This window comes from Triturus cristatus, chromosome 4_1, assembly GCF_964204655.1.
Source record: "Triturus cristatus chromosome 4_1, aTriCri1.1, whole genome shotgun sequence".
NCBI classification, from domain to species: domain Eukaryota; kingdom Metazoa; phylum Chordata; class Amphibia; order Caudata; family Salamandridae; genus Triturus; species Triturus cristatus.
This window is the reverse complement of record NC_140585.1, coordinates 249,624,658-249,644,952: the sequence shown is the minus strand read 5'-3', so window position 1 is coordinate 249,644,952 and position 20,295 is coordinate 249,624,658. Positions and strand designations below refer to the sequence as shown.

Below are 20,295 nucleotides of genomic sequence, written 5' to 3'. Positions count from 1 at the left end.
GAACTAGATTAAAATCAGCCATTATCCCAATCAACATTTCAGCAGTTTTACATGAGGTGTTATCGACATGTATGTGACAGTCTCCTAAAACAGGAAAATTCATATACTTTAATAGTAAAGGGGTAATCACATTGACTAAATTCTCGCTACAAAGTGGTGGGGTGATCGTTAGATGAGGATACCAGAGAGGGCCACATTTTCTGAAATTTTCAAGGTGAATGCAAGGTCCTCAACTTTGTTTTGTAGGTCTACTTGCTGACAAGAGCAAAAGAAATTAGAGAGATAAATAATGGCTATCCTTCCTCCCAATGCTCCTGTTCACTCTAGGTGGGAAATTGAATATCCATTCGGAATGGCTTCTTCAAGGTCTGGACCGGATCTATTAATCTGCCATGTTTTAGTTAAAAAGATGAGGTCCCAGATATTGTCTGTCATACAAAATGTTCCAGATTTAAGTTTTATGTTTGAGGAGTGATCCAATGTTAATTAGACAAGCTTTTATAACCCCATCAGTTTGTGATGGGAGTTTTAAAGCTTGGTGATTTTCTGGGGTTACACTATAGTCCACTGACTGGTGAGACATCAAATTTAAGGTACATGTGTTTTTTTGTGGTTTTCAAGGGTAGCCTTTGATTGTTTGCAACTGTAAAGGCTCTGGCCATGATCTGGCCATGGGCAGGCGCAGACGGGCTTGCCTTTGGTACGTCTTCGCCACGCCTGCTGTGCATCCAAGTTCGCACCATGTTTATATGGGGCAGACAGCAGAGTAAAAGCAGAAGCACCCCAAACTGATCAACTAGAGCAGGAGGCAATTAGAACGCTTAGGAGAAGGCACTAATTAGCCGCCATACAACAATAAAACATTCCCCGTAGACCCCTGCCACAGGGAGAATTAAAAATGGGGTTTTCAAAGAAGAGGCTTTCTAAAATAAGGCTTTTAAAATTGGAAGTCGTTGCGCTCACATTTGCCTGTGCGTCCGCACCATGTTTATATGGTGCAGACGGCAGAGGAAATGAAGAAGCGAGACCAATTACACAACAAAGGTAAAATCTTTGGGTTTAGTTAGTCTCAGCAAGCCTCAAATCATTCCTGCAGACCATGAAATAACACTCACAATTTATAAAGTTGATGAAGAACCACAGTATCCTGCTATTTACTGTGCCAACAAAACCAGAGCCGTTACTTTTTAAGCAGTTTCCTCTTGTGTATGGTACACTTTAGGAGAACTCAACCCCCAATGTTAAGTGGAATGTGAAATACTGATCTCATTCCATTAAAAAAGAACAACCCTTTGTAAACTGCCATGTTTTCACAATTTCCTAACGGCTTCAAATATGATGCTTGACAGTACAGTTGGACCAACTCCTCTTGATTATGTCCACTAGGCACTAGGACCACCCATGTGCCCTGCACTAGCACAGTCTATGTAATTTGCCTCTTTCCAAACCCTCTCTCTCCCAGTTTCCCTTTTAGCCATCTATAAACCTTTAGAGGTTGATGAAATCAGAACCGCTGGCTGTGATGCATGGAGCATAAATTCTCAAAATTATTTGGAAATGTCAATTTTTATATCTACATCATTTAAGATCTCTGTTAAACCTGTAACTGGTGGATTCCAGTTATGGCTGATCAAGAAACTTTGACCCAACTGGCTTAGATGGCACCACCAGTCATGGCGGCCCACACAACAGTCACCCCTCAAAACGTCTTTTTCAATGCTAGTCATTTGAATGTTTAGGCTTTCACATGGAATCTGAGCAGAATATTAAAAGAATTTAATTGGCCGGAGAGGCCAACATCTGTCTGACTAGCATGTGGGGTTTGAGAGAGGGCCAAAGCGTCAAACTAAACGTTCTTCTTTCAGAAAACACTTCATACCAAGGACAGCACCGTGCCTCATCAGACGTAGACCATGTGCATCAACATTCGATTGATTGTGGTGGTCTGCAAGAATAACATCAAGGTCAAAATGTGCAATAATAAAAAGCACAAAGAACTGTAGAAAACCAAAAGAGCACTGCACATTCGCTTTTGTGGCCAACGCCCTTGTACGAAGCTGCAGAGTTTCAAGGACCCACATTGTATTAAGTCCAGATCATCCTAGAGAAGGTCAATCATATACTGTAGTGATCAGCTACACGGCAAGTTTCAGGGAATTCAGATATGTGCTTAAAGGTTTTTAGGGAGCACCAGCAGTGTTCCAGGGAGTCATGGAGATGTCAATGCGGCATGAACCTCTTTGAAATACTACAGACCATGAACAAGCTCTTTCTGAACAATAACCACTTCTGCTGCTTGAGTGTCAAGTATGTCAGCCCCATAGAATAGAAGTGGAACCAACAAAGATGGAGGCCCTTAGAACCTGGCCTGCAGTTCTTTTCTATTGCTGGGAAAATGTTACCAGCATTCCATCCTGGCTTTTCCAAGATCAGCTAGTAACTGACCGGTCTGACAATGGGGTACCCAGCCTTGAAGTAAAACAGGAAGAATGCTAATGAAACAGTGTAGCACTTTCACAAAGTGCGTGTTTGAGCCCTTTGGACCAAGATGTTAATCCAGCATGTCTTATGTTCTGGATGTTGACACCAACTTCAATTGTTTTGGCTTCTCGCTGTACCAAGGTACAGGCCAAGCTGCAAAATGTATTATCTACACCGACCAATGTCGGTCAGTCACAGATGAACTATCCAAACACAAGCTCCAATTTTGGCCTCCTTTTGTGCTTGGTGTAGGGCTAGCTCCCCCTTGGTTTAGTATTAGAACTTTGCTGTTGGTTGTCAAGTTTCGTAGGTCCTCTAGAGATGAATTCTTCATAGGAGTTAGGCCGGCCATCCAAGTACTCCAATAAACGAGCATACCATTTTAGTGTTGTCAACACGTGTGGTACATGAGTTAGTTTGCCTCTCTCTCTCTCTGTACTGAGGGCATGTTTGTGTATGCTGGTGAGTTCCTGTTATCTCTGTATTATATTCATATTGGAGTGTGTATTTCTTCATTATTGTATGTGACGATATGTAATACATCTACGTATGCACGTTTGTGTCTCCGTATTTTTTTGCACTGTTGTACAAGTTTATCTATTTTAAAAGGTTTAAAGACCAATGTTTGTTAGCAGGTTTATGTCCTTGTTTGTCTGCTACAGACCTCAGTGTGGGAAGCAGTGTTTGGTGTTTTAATTGAAATACTTTTGCCCTCAGTTTGCAGATATGAATTCTTCAAGGAATATATTTATAGTTGGATTTTCCCTTTTTACTGGTCTTACTGTACCCAACTGGGTCAACCAAAACGCCCGCGTCATGGAGACCGGTGAGCATAAAACCCCTCATCTTAATCGGCCATAATAATGATACTAATGCTAATAAGAATATTAACGATAATATCTGATTCTATCTGTTGGTTTCAGTTAATATTTTAATGTAACACTTAAAAATGACTTTATTTTTTATAATAACAATGATAACAAGAGTGCTGCTGAAAAAGAGTATGAATTGTATGTTTCTCCTTCTAATAATGATACCTTATGCAACTAACACCACAGACTGAATTATCGCTTAATATTTGTTGTTTTTTGCGAGTGCAGTTTATCTACTTTTATTGACCTTTTAAAAATAGAAGAATGAAATGACTCAGGACTTTAATGTAAAGGTTGCAATCAGGTGTATGCAGCAGGTAGGGCACCTATTGAGATATGTTACCAATACATCACCCACGAGAAACACAGCAGCATAACATAGAGTATAACTGAAAGGTTTGGCCCAAAAATGAGAGAGTAAAATAGATTGAGAGATAAAACTTGACATTTCCCCCTGTTGTTTTTTTTTTCACTTCTTAAATGTTTTATAAAGCGCAACAGTCACCACACGCCACATTTATTTTTAGTGCCTTGGCATATATAAATATCTCTCTCTCTATATATATATGTATCTATATCTCCCTCTTTCTCTCTCTCTCTCGATATATATACATATATATATATATATATATATATATATATATATATATATATATATATATATATATATATATATATATATATATATATATATATATATATATATAGCATTTAGACCACTTTCATGATTAATACTCATATACAATGATTCGATGTCCAATGTAATGAGCGAAAAATTCTCATCCCATATTATATGTGTAATTTTTTCAAGGAAGTCACTAGTGTCCTTGACATACGATGGGAGAGTCTGCACATGCATCTGTAAAAAGTAATCCACATATTGTGAGATTTGTTCGCTCATACCACCTATTGCAGAGATGATGGGTCTGCCAGGTACTGGACAAGTTCCCTTATGGATTTTCGGAATAAGGTAAAGTGTGGGAATTATTGGATATTCGTTCATCATGAATTTGAATTCTTGGTTTGATATTAGACCATTTCTTTTCCAATTCATTAAATCTTTTCTCAAGTTTTCCTTCGCCTTATTATATTCCCCAATGTTACTGGTACCATAGCATTCCGAGTCAGATAGTTGTTTGTGAGCCTCTTCTATGTATTCTTTGCGCGGCCAGATGACAACATTTCCGCCCTTGTCGGATTTATTAATAATAATATCCTTGTTGTTACTTAATTTTCTGATGAGGTTCTCATATTCAATATCTCTATATTTAAGTCTCGTTTTGCTGTGGTTTGTATTGTAATAAAGTTTTTTGATTTCATCTGCAGTTCTATCTATATATATATGTATCTATATCTCCCTCTTTCTCTCTCTCTCTCGCGAGAGAATACATAGAAGAGGCTCACAAACAACTATCTGACTCGGAATGCTATGGTACCAGTAACATTGGGGAATATAATAAGGCGAAGGAAAACTTGAGAAAAGATTTAATGAATTGGAAAAGAAATGGTCTAATATCAAACCAAGAATTCAAATTCATGATGAACGAATATCCAATAATTCCCACACTTTACCTTATTCCGAAAATCCATAAGGGAACTTGTCCAGTACCTGGCAGACCCATCATCTCTGCAATAGGTGGTATGAGCGAACAAATCTCACAATATGTGGATTATTTTTTACAGATGCATGTGCAGACTCTCCCATCGTATGTCAAGGACACTAGTGACTTCCTTGAAAAAATTACACATATAATATGGGATGAGAATTTTTCGCTCATTACATTGGACATCGAATCATTGTATATGAGTATTAATCATGAAAGTGGTCTAAATGCTATATATATATATATATATATATATCGAGAGAGAGAGAGAAAGAGGGAGATATAGATACATATATATATAGATAGAACTGCAGATGAAATCAAAAAACTTTATTACAATACAAACCACAGCAAAACGAGACTTAAATATAGAGATATTGAATATGAGAACCTCATCAGAAAATTAAGTAACAACAAGGATATTATTATTAATAAATCCGACAAGGGCGGAAATGTTGTCATCTGGCCGCGCAAAGAATACATAGAAGAGGCTCACAAACAACTATCTGACTCGGAATGCTATGGTACCAGTAACATTGGGGAATATAATAAGGCGAAGGAAAACTTGAGAAAAGATTTAATGAATTGGAAAAGAAATGGTCTAATATCAAACCAAGAATTCAAATTCATGATGAACGAATATCCAATAATTCCCACACTTTACCTTATTCCGAAAATCCATAAGGGAACTTGTCCAGTACCTGGCAGACCCATCATCTCTGCAATAGGTGGTATGAGCGAACAAATCTCACAATATGTGGATTATTTTTTACAGATGCATGTGCAGACTCTCCCATCGTATGTCAAGGACACTAGTGACTTCCTTGAAAAAATTACACATATAATATGGGATGAGAATTTTTCGCTCATTACATTGGACATCGAATCATTGTATATGAGTATTAATCATGAAAGTGGTCTAAATGCTACTAAACATTTTCTGGACACTAGACCTCTCATTTTTCACAATCATAATGAGATGCTTATTCAAATGATTATATGGTGCCTTTACAACAACTTCTTTTTGTTTGAGAACAAACTATACTGTCAAAAACAAGGCGTGGCTATGGGAGCCTGCTTCTCTCCCAGCTACGCGTGTTTACACGTAGGCTGGTGGGAGGAGCAGGTTCTCAGGGGCTCATTGGGTTCCAAATATGAGAACAACATAGTGTATTGGCTAAGATTCATTGATGATGTGTTCCTGATATGGAGGGGGGACACCAATAGTGCTGTATTATTCATCAATGAGATCAACACTAACAAACTCAATTTGAAATTTACATCTCACATTAGCCAAACACAGGTCTCTTTCCTAGACACTACTATCTATGTATCAGGCAACAAATTGGAATCCACACTATACAGAAAACCCACAGCAGGTAACTCCACCTTACATGCGACTAGCTCCCATCCTGGCCACCTCATTAGAAGTATCCCCTATGGGGAACTATTAAGGCTTAAAAGAATTTGCAGTACTGAAATTGAGTTCACAAAATGTACTGAAGAGGCGTTGGCAAGATTTAGAGTAAGAGGCTATAGTGAGTCTATTCTCAAACAAGCGAGTGATAAAGCAGTACTGAAAGCTAGAGAAGAACTACTATGCAAAACTGCGAGGTCATGTATTACAAGACAGAATGGAGATGAGGAGAATGCTCCACGTCTCATAATGACTTTTAATAGACAACATAGACAGTTGAGGGCTATTATTATCAAAAATTGGCCTATCCTAAAAACCGATGGTGTACTGGCGCCTTTCTTATCAGACAAACCGTCTATTACATATAGACGTGCTGCATCCATGAGAAGCCAGCTGGTTAAAAGCAGCCCAGAAAATGTATCCAACAGTATCTGGCTACAACCAAAGAAAGGTTTTTACAAGTGTACATCTTGTAGAGCATGCAAATTTGGAACTAATCGTACTACATACAAAACTCCATTTAGTCCCAAGGAAACACCAATCGAAGGGCATTTTAATTGCCGTACAGAATATGCTGTTTATGTCCTCACTTGTACCTGTGACCTATCATATATTGGTAACACCAAACTTCAAGTTCACACCTGTATCCTTCAGCATTTGAGAGCCATTGTCAATAATGACAGCACTTATCCAGTGGCTCGTCATTTCAAAGACAAACACAACGATGACTTAAAATGTCTCAGTTACTATGTAATTGATGCCATCCCTAAATTGCGCCGAGGAGGCAATAGGGAAAGGCTACTAAGGCAATTAGAAACCCGCCTAATACTGGAAATGGATACTAAGGTTCCCTATGGGTTAAATATTACTGAAGATATGTATACCTACCTTTAAATCTGCTTACAAGTCTGCTTGGAGAAACCTCATAATGGCCTCATTAACAGGAGTTCTCTGGAACCAGTCTCCTGTCATATTTATTGCAATGATGTCGATATTTGCCTATATCATACACTTAGGAAACAATACAAGTATTAGTAGGATCCTTTAGATTAAGTTGATCCACTTACTGGATATCAATACACATCTAGTTTAGGACTTTTGCCCCTCTGTAGCTTCCATTGATCCAATTTACTTATGGACACTGCTTACTTTTATTTTCTTTTTTATTTTTACACTATTTAGTTGTGGAGGTAAATAGGCAATTCATTGCACAGTTTTTCAAGCACTTTATTTTATGTACCAATAAGTACCTCCCAATATTGACGGTGCATTAAATTAAATTCTTATTGGAGATTTGCATTATGCACTTTTTGCAACTTTGCACATTTGAGGGGTTAATCAAATGTTTTTACACTGTTCCTTGTTTTATGGATGATTTTAACTATGGAGTAGAGTCTTTCTCTGTGACACTTTCTTCTTTTTTACATATACGTAGACGAGCTTTGATGGACATTGAGATCAGGTTGATAACCACACATTTAAGACTCATTACATTACGCATTTATGCCATTATTTTAAGAAAACGATTTTAATATACATTGAATTATACCGTATTTATACTGAAATATATTTATGTATTTATTTATTTATTTATACGTAAATGTGTATTTAAAGGTGTATATATTTGTTATTCCTTCTACTTTATGTAGCAGTATGTAATTAGTGTGGAATACCATCCGGTCTGTTTTCTAAAATCTAGTATGTGTAAAAATGCCGCAGTCTATCCTCCATGTTTATTAATCATGTGACACTGGGTTTGAAAGAGAAAAAAACATTTAAATTGGAGTTTTCCCGCTATGGTGTCGTTATGTGAACAAGGCCAACGGTACGGCCGAAACGCGTCATGACCAACAGCAGTGAGAACTGAAAATAAATTCAATTTTTGCCACTAAGAGGAGTTCGTGTCATTTCCTGATGGAGTGATTGTTGCAACATATATATATATATATATATATATATATATATATATATATATATATATATATATATATATATATATATTCAGTCCACAAAGCCTTTCCACGATGAAAAAAGCGTTCTTGAGCCCAGTTCCTTTAGCGTGATTATTTATTTAAGAAATAGCAAACAAACACCCGACGCGTTTCGGTGCCACTGCACCTTGGTCACGGGTGGCACCGAAACGCGTCGGGTGTTTGTTTGCTATTTCTTAAATAAATAATCACGCTAAAGGAACTGGGCTCAAGAACGCTTTTTTCATCGTGGAAAGGCTTTGTGGACTGAATGAATGAGGATCGCTACCTCGCTTGAGCCCGCCACCGCAAAAGCGGCAGGGAAATCAGCGAACGATACGAAAAAAAAAAAAATATATATATATATATAATAACCAGAGTTGCTGCTCAATTTAGCTGCCTTCTAAATTGTTTAAACTAAATACAGTTCAAATCCAAATACCACGAAAACAGCACACCTGATGGCAACATTTTAATTTTTTGTACAATATATATATATGTATATATTATTTATTTATTTAAAATGTGATGGATTATTACTATGAATAGCCACACAGAAATATTGCAGTAGTTGAGCTATCCATTAATGTTTTTTCCCTTCTGTGCTCTGCAGGAATCTCCCAACTTGACCAAGTGATCCAGGCACTACTGACCACTGGCATGCTGGTGGGCGGGTTCTTCGGCTTCATTCTAGACAACACCATTCCAGGTAACTCTTGTAACAATAATGAAATTTATTCAAGGTTCAGTGGCAGCACCTCTGCTAGGGCGGAGGAGCGCCACCTACTGCTCAGCGAGCAGTGCAAATGATACTAACAAGAGTTATTATCATTTTCTTTTTATTTGCGGGACTCTGAGCCAGGTCGGGCGGAGCGGGGCTGGACTCGCCATCATCAGAGCAGAATGAGGAGCGATTTGCACTCCCTAAGTGCGCATGGCTGTTTGGCCGGTCCATTTGGGCCAGCCAAACTGTCATGCGCACTAAGCATGTTCTCCACACGGCTGTGTTGCACAGCCTTTTGGAGAACATGCCCAGACTCCCAGGCACTGCCTGAGGGGCCTGTTTGACTGCTCAGACCAATTACGACGCTATTGATGCAGCGTTGTGATTGGCTGGGAGAGGCAGGGTGCCTGGGTGCTTCCGGTTCTGCGGATGGAGGACAGGCGGCAGCTGCAACCGCAACAGGTAAGTGTATTTTTGGTTATGTTTTCATCACCCTACACCCGCCGCATCACCGCTGTTCCAAAGCAGCCGCCACTGGCCAGGTTTACTTGACCCATTTGTGTTACTGCCACTAACAAGAGGATCTTTGTGCACTATGAAATGTGGCTAGAAGGAGATTATTGCCTCCAACATGAGGTTTCCTGCACAGATTTATTTTATAAGTTCAATTCAACACAATTAAACTATGGCTATCTGTGGTTGATGATGTACAAACCACAAACATATTTAATGTATTAGCTAAGAGGCATTGAACATATCCCTAAACAGACACCAGGAGCTTCTGGCCAGAATTAAATTAGGGGAGCAATGGAGCAATAAGATGAACAAATAGTTCTTAGTTTTATTTTCTTTCAATTACGTGTTTGTCCTGGAGACTGAACTTTGGAACTAGATCCATTGGCAGGACATATAAAGGGAAAAAGCGTATGCAGCCATCATACATAAATCCAAACTTACAGGATCTATAAAGCAAGCTAAAAAAACACATATGAATGGTGTTATTGGATGAGAGATAATGATAACTTTACTTTTGAGTAAAATGTTGTGATCCACCAATATGTTTGGCGCCACACCCAGTATATTTCATAAAAACAAAATAAATCATGACTTTTTGTCTGTCCCTCTACATGAGTTTTACTCTTGAGGAGTGAGGGTTTTTGAAGGTCAGATAATCTCTTAAATTTACAAGTAATAGGACAGAGCCCCAGCATGAGCTCTGGAATGAGTAGATACACACATAATGATATTTTACAATATAATAGAATTTATTATGTGCACTTCTCATAGACATCATATAGGAATTATTATAATAATAATTGCTCAGCCCTCCATAGGGCTTGGTCGCCCCACTCACTGCTGCCGCTCCTGCCTGCCTTTGCGCTGCTCCTGGGAATTTCCCGCTGCTCCTGGGAATTTCCCGCTGCCCGCTGCTTCTTGGAATTTCCCGCCGCTGCCTCCCTGCGGCCCCGCCCCCCTGTGATTCCATTCGCCGCCCCGCTCCCGCCACCCAGCTGCTCCTCCCTCCCGGCTCCTTACTTAAGGGGACCGTAGGGGACCACAGAGTGTGACCGCTCAGCCCTCCACAGGGTTTGGTCGCCCCACTCACTGCTGCCGCTCCTGCCTGCCTTTGCCGCCTCCTGCCTGCAGATTCCTTCGCTCGCTGCCCGCTGCTCCTGGGAATTTCCCGCTGCTCCTGGGAATTTCCCGCTGCCCGCTGCTTCTTGGAATTTCCCGCCGCTGCCTCCCTGCGGCCCCGCCCCCCTGTGATTCCATTCGCCGCCCCGCTCCCGCCACCCAGCTGCTCCTCCCTCCCAGCTCCTTACTTAAGGGGACCGTAGGGGACCACAGAGTGTGACTGCTCAGCCCTCCACAGGGCTTGGTCGCCCCACTCACTGCTGCCGCTCCTGCCTGCCTTTGCCGCCTCCTGCCTGCAGATTCCTTCGCTCGCTGCCCGCTGCTCCTGGGAATTTCCCGCTGCTCCTGGGAATTTCCCGCTGCCCGCTGCTTCTTGGAATTTCCCGCCGCTGCCTCCCTGCGGCCCGCCCCCCTGTGATTCCATTCGCCGCCCCGCTCCCGCCACCCAGCTGCTCCTCCCTCCCGGCTCCTTACTTATGACGCCCCCAGAGCGACCGCGCAGCGGACGCGCGCAGCGGGAGCGCCGATTGAGCGCCGAAGGTGCGCCAAAGGTAAGCCCGTCTGCGCCTGGACCGCGCCCAGCGCCAGACCCCCTGGTCCTCGCCCTCGCCAGCACACCCTGCACATCTACGACGCCAAAACCCTCCACGCACTCAACGCCGGCCGAAACACCGCCTGCTACCGAGCCACCCCGAGACGCACCCACGGACCCTTCACCTGCCTGACCTGCCGCTTCACCGGCCTCCGACCCAACACCGCACCTGCTAAACCGAACCCCAGCAACAAACACCTGATGTGCATCCTGCTCAACACCCGCTCCGTTCACAGGCATGCCGTCGAACACTGGAACCTCCTCGACTCGACAGCACCTGACATCGCCTTCCTGACGAAAACCTGGATGAACGCCTCCTCAGCGCCTGACGTCGCCATCGCCGTCCCAGAAGGCTACAAAATCACCAGGAAGGACCGCGTCAACCAGACAGGAGGAGGCATCGCCATCATCCACAAGAACACCATCCGCATCACGACCAACTCCGATGACACCTTCACCTCCGCCGAACACCTCCACTTCCAGATACACACCGACCCCAAGACCACGCTCAGAGGCACCCTCGTCTACAGACCACCGCGACCACGCACACAGTTCAGCGAAGACATCACAGACTTCGTCAGCCCGCACGCCATCAATTCCACAGACTACATCCTCCTGGGGGACCTCAACTTCCACCTGGAGGACAACAAGGACCGCAACACCACTGCTCTGCTGGCCAACCTGGCCAACCTCGGACTCAAGCAACTGGTAACCACCCCCACCCACTACGCCGGCCACACGCTTGACCCAGTCTTCTCACCCAGCAAATACGTCACCTTCAGCCACTCCACCAATCTCCAGTGGACTGACCACAGCTGCGTCCACTTCAGCTTCAGTAAAACGACGACCCACCACCACCCTCAACAAGCCCCCGGCAGGAGCTGGAACAAGATCACCACCTTCCTCAGCCAGAACCCCCCCCACCAGCTCAACGGACCCCAACGAAGCCGCCAACAACCTCACACAGTGGATCACCAACTGCGCAGACGGCCTCGCACCACTGAAGAAGAACACCCCCAGCAGACGCGGCAGCAAGAAAGCCTCCTGGTTCACCGACGAGCTCATCACCTCCAAGAAGAACTGCTGCTCCCTGGAGAACACCTGGCACACCAACCAGACCACAGACAACATGACGGCCCTCAAACACGCCACCCGCAAACACCACCAACTGATCCGCGCCACAAAGAAGACAGCCTTCAAGGAACGACTGGACAACAACACCCACAACAGCAAGGAACTCTTCAGCATCGTCAAAGAGCTCTCCAACCCCGACGCCGGAAACAATTACATCACTTCCTCGCAAGACCTCTGCGACTCCCTCACAGCCTTCTTCCACGACAAAATCGCCAACATTCACAACAGCTTCGGCCCACCAACCACGAACCCCACCACCGAACCGATGCCCCCCACCGCCACCCTCCGCACCTGGACCCCAGTCAGCACCGAAGACACAACACGCACAATGAACACCATCCACTCCGGATCCCCTACGGACCCCTGCCCACACCACATCTTCAACACGGCCAACCACATCATCGCACCCCACCTCCGCGACATCATCAACGCCTCCTTCAACACCGCCACCTTCCCGGAGTGCTGGAAACACGCCGAGATCAGTGCCCTGCTGAAGAAACCAACTGCAGACCCCTCCGACCTCAAGAACTACCGCCCCATCTCGCTCCTCCCGTTTCCTGCCAAAGTCATCGATAAGACCGTCAACAGACAGCTAGCCGCCTTCCTCGAGACCAACGGATCCCTCAACCACTCGCAATCCGTCTTCCGAGCCAACCACAGCACGGAGACCGCCCTCATCGCAGCCACAGACGACATCAGATCCCTAATGGACAACGGGGAAACTGCGGCCCTCATCCTCCTGGACCTCTCCGCAGCGTTCGACACTGTCTGCCACCGCACCCTGGTACAGCGCCTGAACAACACCGGCATCCAGGAGAAGGCCCTGGAGTGGATCACCTCATTCCTCGCCGGAAGAACCCAGAGAGTCCGCCTCCCCCCGTTCCGGTCAGCGGCCACCGAAGTCATCTGCGGCGTTCCACAAGGGTCATCGCTCAGCCCCACCCTCTTCAACGTCTACATGAGCCCCCTCGCAACCATCGCACGTCAACACAACCTCAAGATCATCACATACGCCGACGACACCCAGCTGATCCTCTCCCTCACCAGCGACCCGGACACCGCCAGAGCCAGCCTACACGAAGGGATGGAAGACGTCGCCGAATGGATGAAGAACAGCTGCCTGAAACTGAACTCAGACAAGACGGAGGTCCTCATCCTGGGATCATCACCCTCCGCCTGGGACGACTCCTGGTGGCCCCCCGCCCTGGGAGCCACCCCCAAGCCAACGAACCACGCACGCAACCTAGGCTTCATCCTGGACTCCTCCCTCTCGATGACCAGACAAGTCAGCGCCGTCTCGTCTTCATGCTTCAACACCCTGCGCATGCTTCGAAAGATCTTCCGGTGGATCCCCACCGAGACCAGGAAGACGGTCACCCAGGCCCTCGTCACCAGTCGGCTGGACTACGGGAACGCCCTCTACGCCGGCACCGCCGCCAAACTCCAGAAGAAACTCCAACGGATCCAGAACGCCTCAGCACGACTCATCCTGGACATCCCCCGACACAGCCACATCTCCGGACACCTGAGAGACCTGCACTGGCTCCCCGTCAACAAAAGAATCACGTTCCGACTCCTCACCCACACACACAAGGCCCTCCACGACCTGGGCCCCAAGTTCCTCAACAGCCGCCTGACCTTCCACAAGCCCACCCGCCAGCTCCGCTCCGCCAGCCTCGCTCTCGCCACCGTCCCCTGCATCCGCAGAGCCACCGCCGGAGGAAGATCCTTCTCCTACCTGGCAGCCAAGACATGGAACTCCCTCCCCATCCACCTCCGGACAACGCAAGACCATCTCGCCTTCAGGAAGCAACTCAAGACCTGGCTGTTCGAGCAGTAGCGTTCCCCCCCCCCCCCCCCCCCAGCGCCTTGAGACCCTCCGGGTGAGCAGTGCGCTATACAAATGCCTATGATTGATTGATTGATTTGATAATTACCATCTCAGAAATCAAAACTGAATTAAGGATGAAAGCTAGACACACCACAAATATTATTAATGATATATTCCTAACCTATTAGTAAAATCCCTAAATATTTAATTGGCTCATAACTTGATGTATTAGTGTGAACAAGTTTATAATATTTGTTGAATCATCTAAAGCACCACTACACACCTTTCTGGCATTAGGCCTCGTATTTTTAGCCATCTCACCCAAGCAACTAATCTGTCTATGTCACAAGCCTCTGTGTTGCAGGGACAGATGCATGAATGTTCTCCTCCACTATCAATATCCTCTAGATTAAACCAACTCTAGCTCCACCTTTGAGAATGCTGGCGGGGAACAGGTGCAGGACAAAAAGAAAAGTAGCCTCTTTCCTTGTATTTGCGTCTTCCCTGGAAGAAAGAAACAGGCACATGTATTAATCTAATCTAGTTAAAAGGGAATTTTCTTCATTATATTTTTCCTCAACCTAACACAGATCTTCTATTCCTCACCTGTCTTTTCTTCTGAAAAAAAAGAAGTAGAGGCAAACAAAATTTAGTTTTACTAGTTGTTACTCTCTTCTAATCCTGCCTTTCATCTTCTTACCTAAATTGATTCAGCCGAGTGAAATAAGATATTTGCATCTACTCTGGAGTAGTCCCTTCAAAAGTTCATAGTTCAGTAATCTACATAGTTTAATTTGATGAAACCAAGAAGTCTCTTATTTCTCTTAGCAACTTCATACACGGGTTCCGATGTATTTAATGAGTGATTGACTCAAATTCAGTCCATACCCAGAAGTATGCATATAATTACACTAACCACATATCATCCTAAAAACGCTCCAAACCAGAGTCCATGTCAATATCTTACTTTTAACCTGCATCTGTGATGAATACAAAATCCTTCTGCGCAACTTTATCAAGGTGGGTGAGGAAGAGTTCAAAAGCTCAAAAGGACACAATTTTGACCACACAAAACAATAATGCCGAATGGATGTATGACGTTACAACGCACACTTTTACAACGCATGCACTTACAACGCATTTTTTACAACGCATAATCCATTACAACGCATGACATTACAACGCATGACACTACAACGCATTTTTAAAAAATACCTTTACAACGCATTACCATTACAACGCATACTACCTTTACAACGCATACCATTACAACGCATAATATTAAATTACATTTAAGGTAAGTATTAGATAGTATAGGGGTAAAAATTACTATTCTAACTCCAGGGGGTGCAACAGTAGGGTAAGTGTTGGATAGTGTAGGGGTAAAAATTACTATTCTAACTCCAGGGGGTGCAACAGTAGGGTAAGTGTTGGATAGTGTAGGGGTAAAAATTACTATTCTAACTCCAGGGGGTGCAACAGTAGGGTAAGTGTTGGATAGTGTAGGGGTAAAAATTACTATTCTAACTCCAGGGGGTGCAACAGTAGGGTAAGTGTTGGATAGTGTAGGGGTAAAAATTACTATTCTAACTCCAGGGGGTGCAACAGTAGGGTAAGTGTTGGATAGTATAGGGGTAAAAATTACTATTCTAACTCCAGGGGGTGCAACAGTAGGGTAAGTGTTGGATAGTATAGGGGTAAAAATTACTATTCTAACTCCAGGGGGTGCAACAGTAGGGTAAGTGTTGGATAGTATAGGGGTAAAAATTACTATTCTAACTCCAGGGGGTGCAACAGTAGGGTAAGTGTTGGATAGTATAGGGGTAAAAATTACTATTCTAACTCCAGGGGGTGCAACAGTAGGGTAACTGTTGGATAGTATAGGGGTAAAAATTACTATTCTAACTCCAGGGGGTGCATCAGTAGGGTAAGTGTTGGATAGTATAGGGGTAAAAATTACTATTCTAACTCCAGGGGGTGCATCAGTAGGGTAAGTGTTGGATAGTATAGTGTAATATTATGCGTTGTAATGGTATGCGTTGTAATGGTAGTATGCGTTGTAATGGAATGCGTTGTAAAGGTAGTTTTTAAAAATGCGTTGTAGTGTCATGCGTTGTAATGTCATGCGTTGTAATGGATTATGCGTTGTAAAAAATGCGTTGTAATGGTAGTGCGTTGTAAAAGTTGCGTTGTAAAGGTTGTTCCCCATGCCGAATGCACGATAGGGATTTATTGCATCAACAGCTAGAAAAGGTTTGGCTAAGAAACCCAAATTAGTGAAAGCCTGAATCTTAGGCCTAAAATTTGTAGTACAGTCAATTCAATTCATTGAACACCTAACACACACCTGGGGGCCCATTCCCCTTTGCAAATGGTTACCACTACCGTTCACCAGTTTGTAAAAAGATGTATGTTTTGCAACTATAATTTGGTCACACCCCTTCCAATGATCAATTACAAACCCAAACTGCACATCTGTAGAATCGCAGTTCGCTGTTTGTGCATACAAAAACACATTTTGCGGTCGCAAAGGGCCCGATTCTGCATCCCATGTTAAGTCTATGATTTAGATGGGGATGGGTTCGGTTTAAATCATACATTACTGTTTGATACTTTATTCAACTACAGCATCAAATAATTTTATATTATTGAATAATTTCTTTTACATATATATAAAATATAATTAACGTATGCTGAAAATATGGAAATGGCACTGCAATATAGTACTGTGTGTGCTATCACTTTTTATCACAGTGAGCTTTGTGGGTAATAAGAGAAATACATTGTGATTATCATGGTTTAAGCAGTACTTTGTATTCCTCGATTACAGGGCCCAGCACTCTGTTCCCATATGGTTTTCGACCTGTATCAAGTTATCAGCATCATAATTGCTTGTGGAAGTGTGCTAGTAGTTTTGTTATGCAAGCACTCTACGCATGTCAATCTGTGGTAACCACATCATAACACAAAGGATGATGCTCTACATGTGTGCAAAGTATTTCCACTTCTCTGGTCAAGTAATTTCACACGGAAAAAGACTAACAGAAAGACAGCCCTTTCATCAAGACCCAGGCACAGTACCATGTACCATAAGGCAAAGGTCTTTAAAGACATTCTGGTGACCAAACATGAGAAAACAGTATACAGCTCAGAAAGTGATTCTGGACAGTAGAGAGTTTGTTAGTTGCTTGTTTGAATCATGAGGACACTATTCGTTTGCTTGCTGTAAATCCTTTGCATCCTAGAAAAGTAAGATAAATTAAGATTGCAGGAAATACCATTAGCGACAGGGTGATGCTGGCTACTGCTTTCACAGAAATGAATGTAACAAGTATTCCTGGTGATGCAGCTTTCATACTGGGATTGACCATGAACATCTCTAACAAGTGGCAAAACATTGACTAGTATTGACTTGCATTAACAGTTCCTGTATGTCTGCCTTCCTCTAGGTACACCCGAAGAGCGAGGGATTGTGGCATGGAAGGAGGAACTTGGTGGTGGCTCTGATGACAGCCAGGATCCTAAAGAGATCTACAGCCTGCCCTTTGGAGTGGGCACCAAGTGCTGCGCATGGTCTTGGACTCGGTTCCTTCCTTTTTGGCCTAAACCCAAGAGGAAAAACCCTAGCAGCAGCACCTCAGAAGATGGCTGTATCGACAACACTATAAATAGGGAGATTGAGACTACGCAGTGACATTCAGTGGAGCAACAAACCCCATCATTGGAACACCTTAACTTTACTAAAAAAAGTGGTACCATGTGATCCAGGTTTCCAAGATGACTTCAGTGGAGACATATAATGCCACTTTTGATTAGAAGCTCAATTTTTACGTAGGTTCAGAGTAGAGGTGGAAAGTCCACAATTTATTGCAATCCAGTGAGGCTTACAAATATAGAACTTAAAATTATGTTTCCCCAACATCTTTATCTCAAACCAGAAGCCATCTTGCTTAAATCAGTCGCAGAGGACAATTTTCACTTTGAATATTACATTCAAAAGAGGATTGTGGAGATATTCACTTGACTCCCTAAGCCTCTCAAGAAAGCATAATCACCCAACAAACCTCAGCATAGCTTTTCAGAAGAATGCCTGCCTGCTAGAAAGCCTTGGATAAGCCCCTATAACATATGCAGAAGCTAAAGCCATCCTAATGGCCTGAAGACCTTATTGTCATATAGTCAATATGGCGTGCTTAGAGTGGCTCTCTTATGGACGTAGTCAAATGATGGCCACTTCACGATCGTCATGAACACTGGCCCCATGTTATTCCGAGCTTACATTTCAGCATGTTTGTTCAGGGAAAACATAACAATGGGACTTCTGAGAGGCTATACCCAAATGGAGGCGTACATTGAACACCAGACGTAAATTCAGTGAACACAGAAAAAAGTGGAAGTATTAGACTGGATTAATCATAGTTTTGAGCACGGGATCTTTCTAGTAATATCCATTAACATTGAGATGCTATAACTCTAGATGTTTTTTTCTTTATCCGTAACTGATGTACCCTTTAAGACACATCAATGAAGGGAATTATACACCTTACTGCAGAAATGATAAGCCTTATTGTAGAATATGTAAGGAAGGACAGCAACAAGACTACCAGTATTACGAAGACTCTGGTGCAAATCCTAAATCTGACATAAACAGTAACTTCTGCCCAATTCAGGATTTCAGGTTTTGTGGCAAATCCCTCACTGATTAGCAACACAAAAAAATAATCACCATGCACAATCTGGTCAAATGTTGCAGATAAACAGTGCAAATGCCAACTTTGAACAGCGAGTGAAATATGTAGAATTAGCTCCTCATTCCCCAAGGTGCCTACATCTGATTGGTGTGGTAATCGTGCATCCAAAAACACCACTACCTGCAGTTTTGGAAATTGCTAGTGCACAAATATCGTACCAGTTAATGTGAGCCCTTGTCTGGCCATCTGGATGGAATTGAGACTAACTCAACTGACCACCAACCCTTTCAGCAGCAATTTCATTCTTACCTGAAAGAAAGTCATTGGACCCCCCTCAAATACTACCAGTGAGGAGATTCAAACACATACTACATTTTATTAAATACAATGTGAACCTGTTCAAAATAAAGTTTGAGTATTTAAATATTGAACAATGAAGACTCCTGTATCTTACTACAGGGAATACTGTTCTAATTAGGGTAACATTGTGTGTGTCAACTATGCATGGGGATTATGTTCAATGCCAAGTCATTCTGTTTTACTGCATTGTGTTGGTAAACACAATAAACTGACCCAGTCTGAATGTACATACAATGGTCGGGGAGGCTCAACCGCTCTCTGTAAGTCTGTGAAGACTTTTTAGTGTAAGTTTGAAAAGGAAGCAGAACATTTCCACAGTATATCTAAACCTAGTCGTAAAACCAACAGCCACATGATAAAATGGCGGGAGGTCTGGACAGAGAAAGATAGCATGAGTCATGTACAATCAGAGAGACATACAGGCACACAAAAAGAGAACCTAAGGAGGAGACATAGACAAAGAGTCAGACAGATATAGATATACAATTACCGAAACACAGAGAAAGGTAGATAGGAGGAGGAGGCAACGGGTGCTGACAGACTGGAAGAACAGTACAAAAATAGTCTGGCTAACCCACTGCGACAACCACACAGACGGAGACTGACAGACATGGTACAGGTAAACCAGAGAGACTGATATTTTAAAGAGCACTAAAGTGAGAGCAAAAGAGGTAGCAAAATATTAATCTCATCACATACAACGAAGGCTTCATATTATGCATTTCTCTTCTCTCACTGTTTTATTTCACAGCTTGTCAGCATACTACAAGACCCACAATCCCATGGGTAAAACAGGAAATGAGAAACAACCATGTTTAACCCCACATGGTATAAAAAGGGCTCTCCAAAACATGACTTCTTTGTTTATCCTGCTGGGGCAGTTACATTTTCGGTATGGGGAAAGAGTTTTCTCTTTTGGGCTGATTTATGTATATAGGAACAGACCACAGGAGGAAACCCGTAAACCCACTTGAGACCTGGGCA

At 43.2% G+C, this 20,295-nt stretch overlaps 1 protein-coding gene across 1 annotated transcript in view; it reads left to right on the top strand.

Moving 5' to 3' along the window:
* LOC146854207 (solute carrier family 23 member 1-like) overlaps nt 1-19,374 on the top strand; it is a 379,286-nt gene extending 359,912 nt beyond the window's left edge. The window contains exons 10-12 of the mRNA XM_085651987.1: nt 3,199-3,307; nt 8,958-9,053; nt 17,710-19,374. Coding sequence (XP_085508113.1) covers nt 3,199-3,307; nt 8,958-9,053; nt 17,710-17,954 — 450 coding nt within the window. The 3' untranslated portion in view covers nt 17,955-19,374. The remainder of the gene's footprint in view (nt 1-3,198; nt 3,308-8,957; nt 9,054-17,709) is intronic.
* The last annotated feature ends 921 nt before the right edge of the window (nt 19,375-20,295 follow it).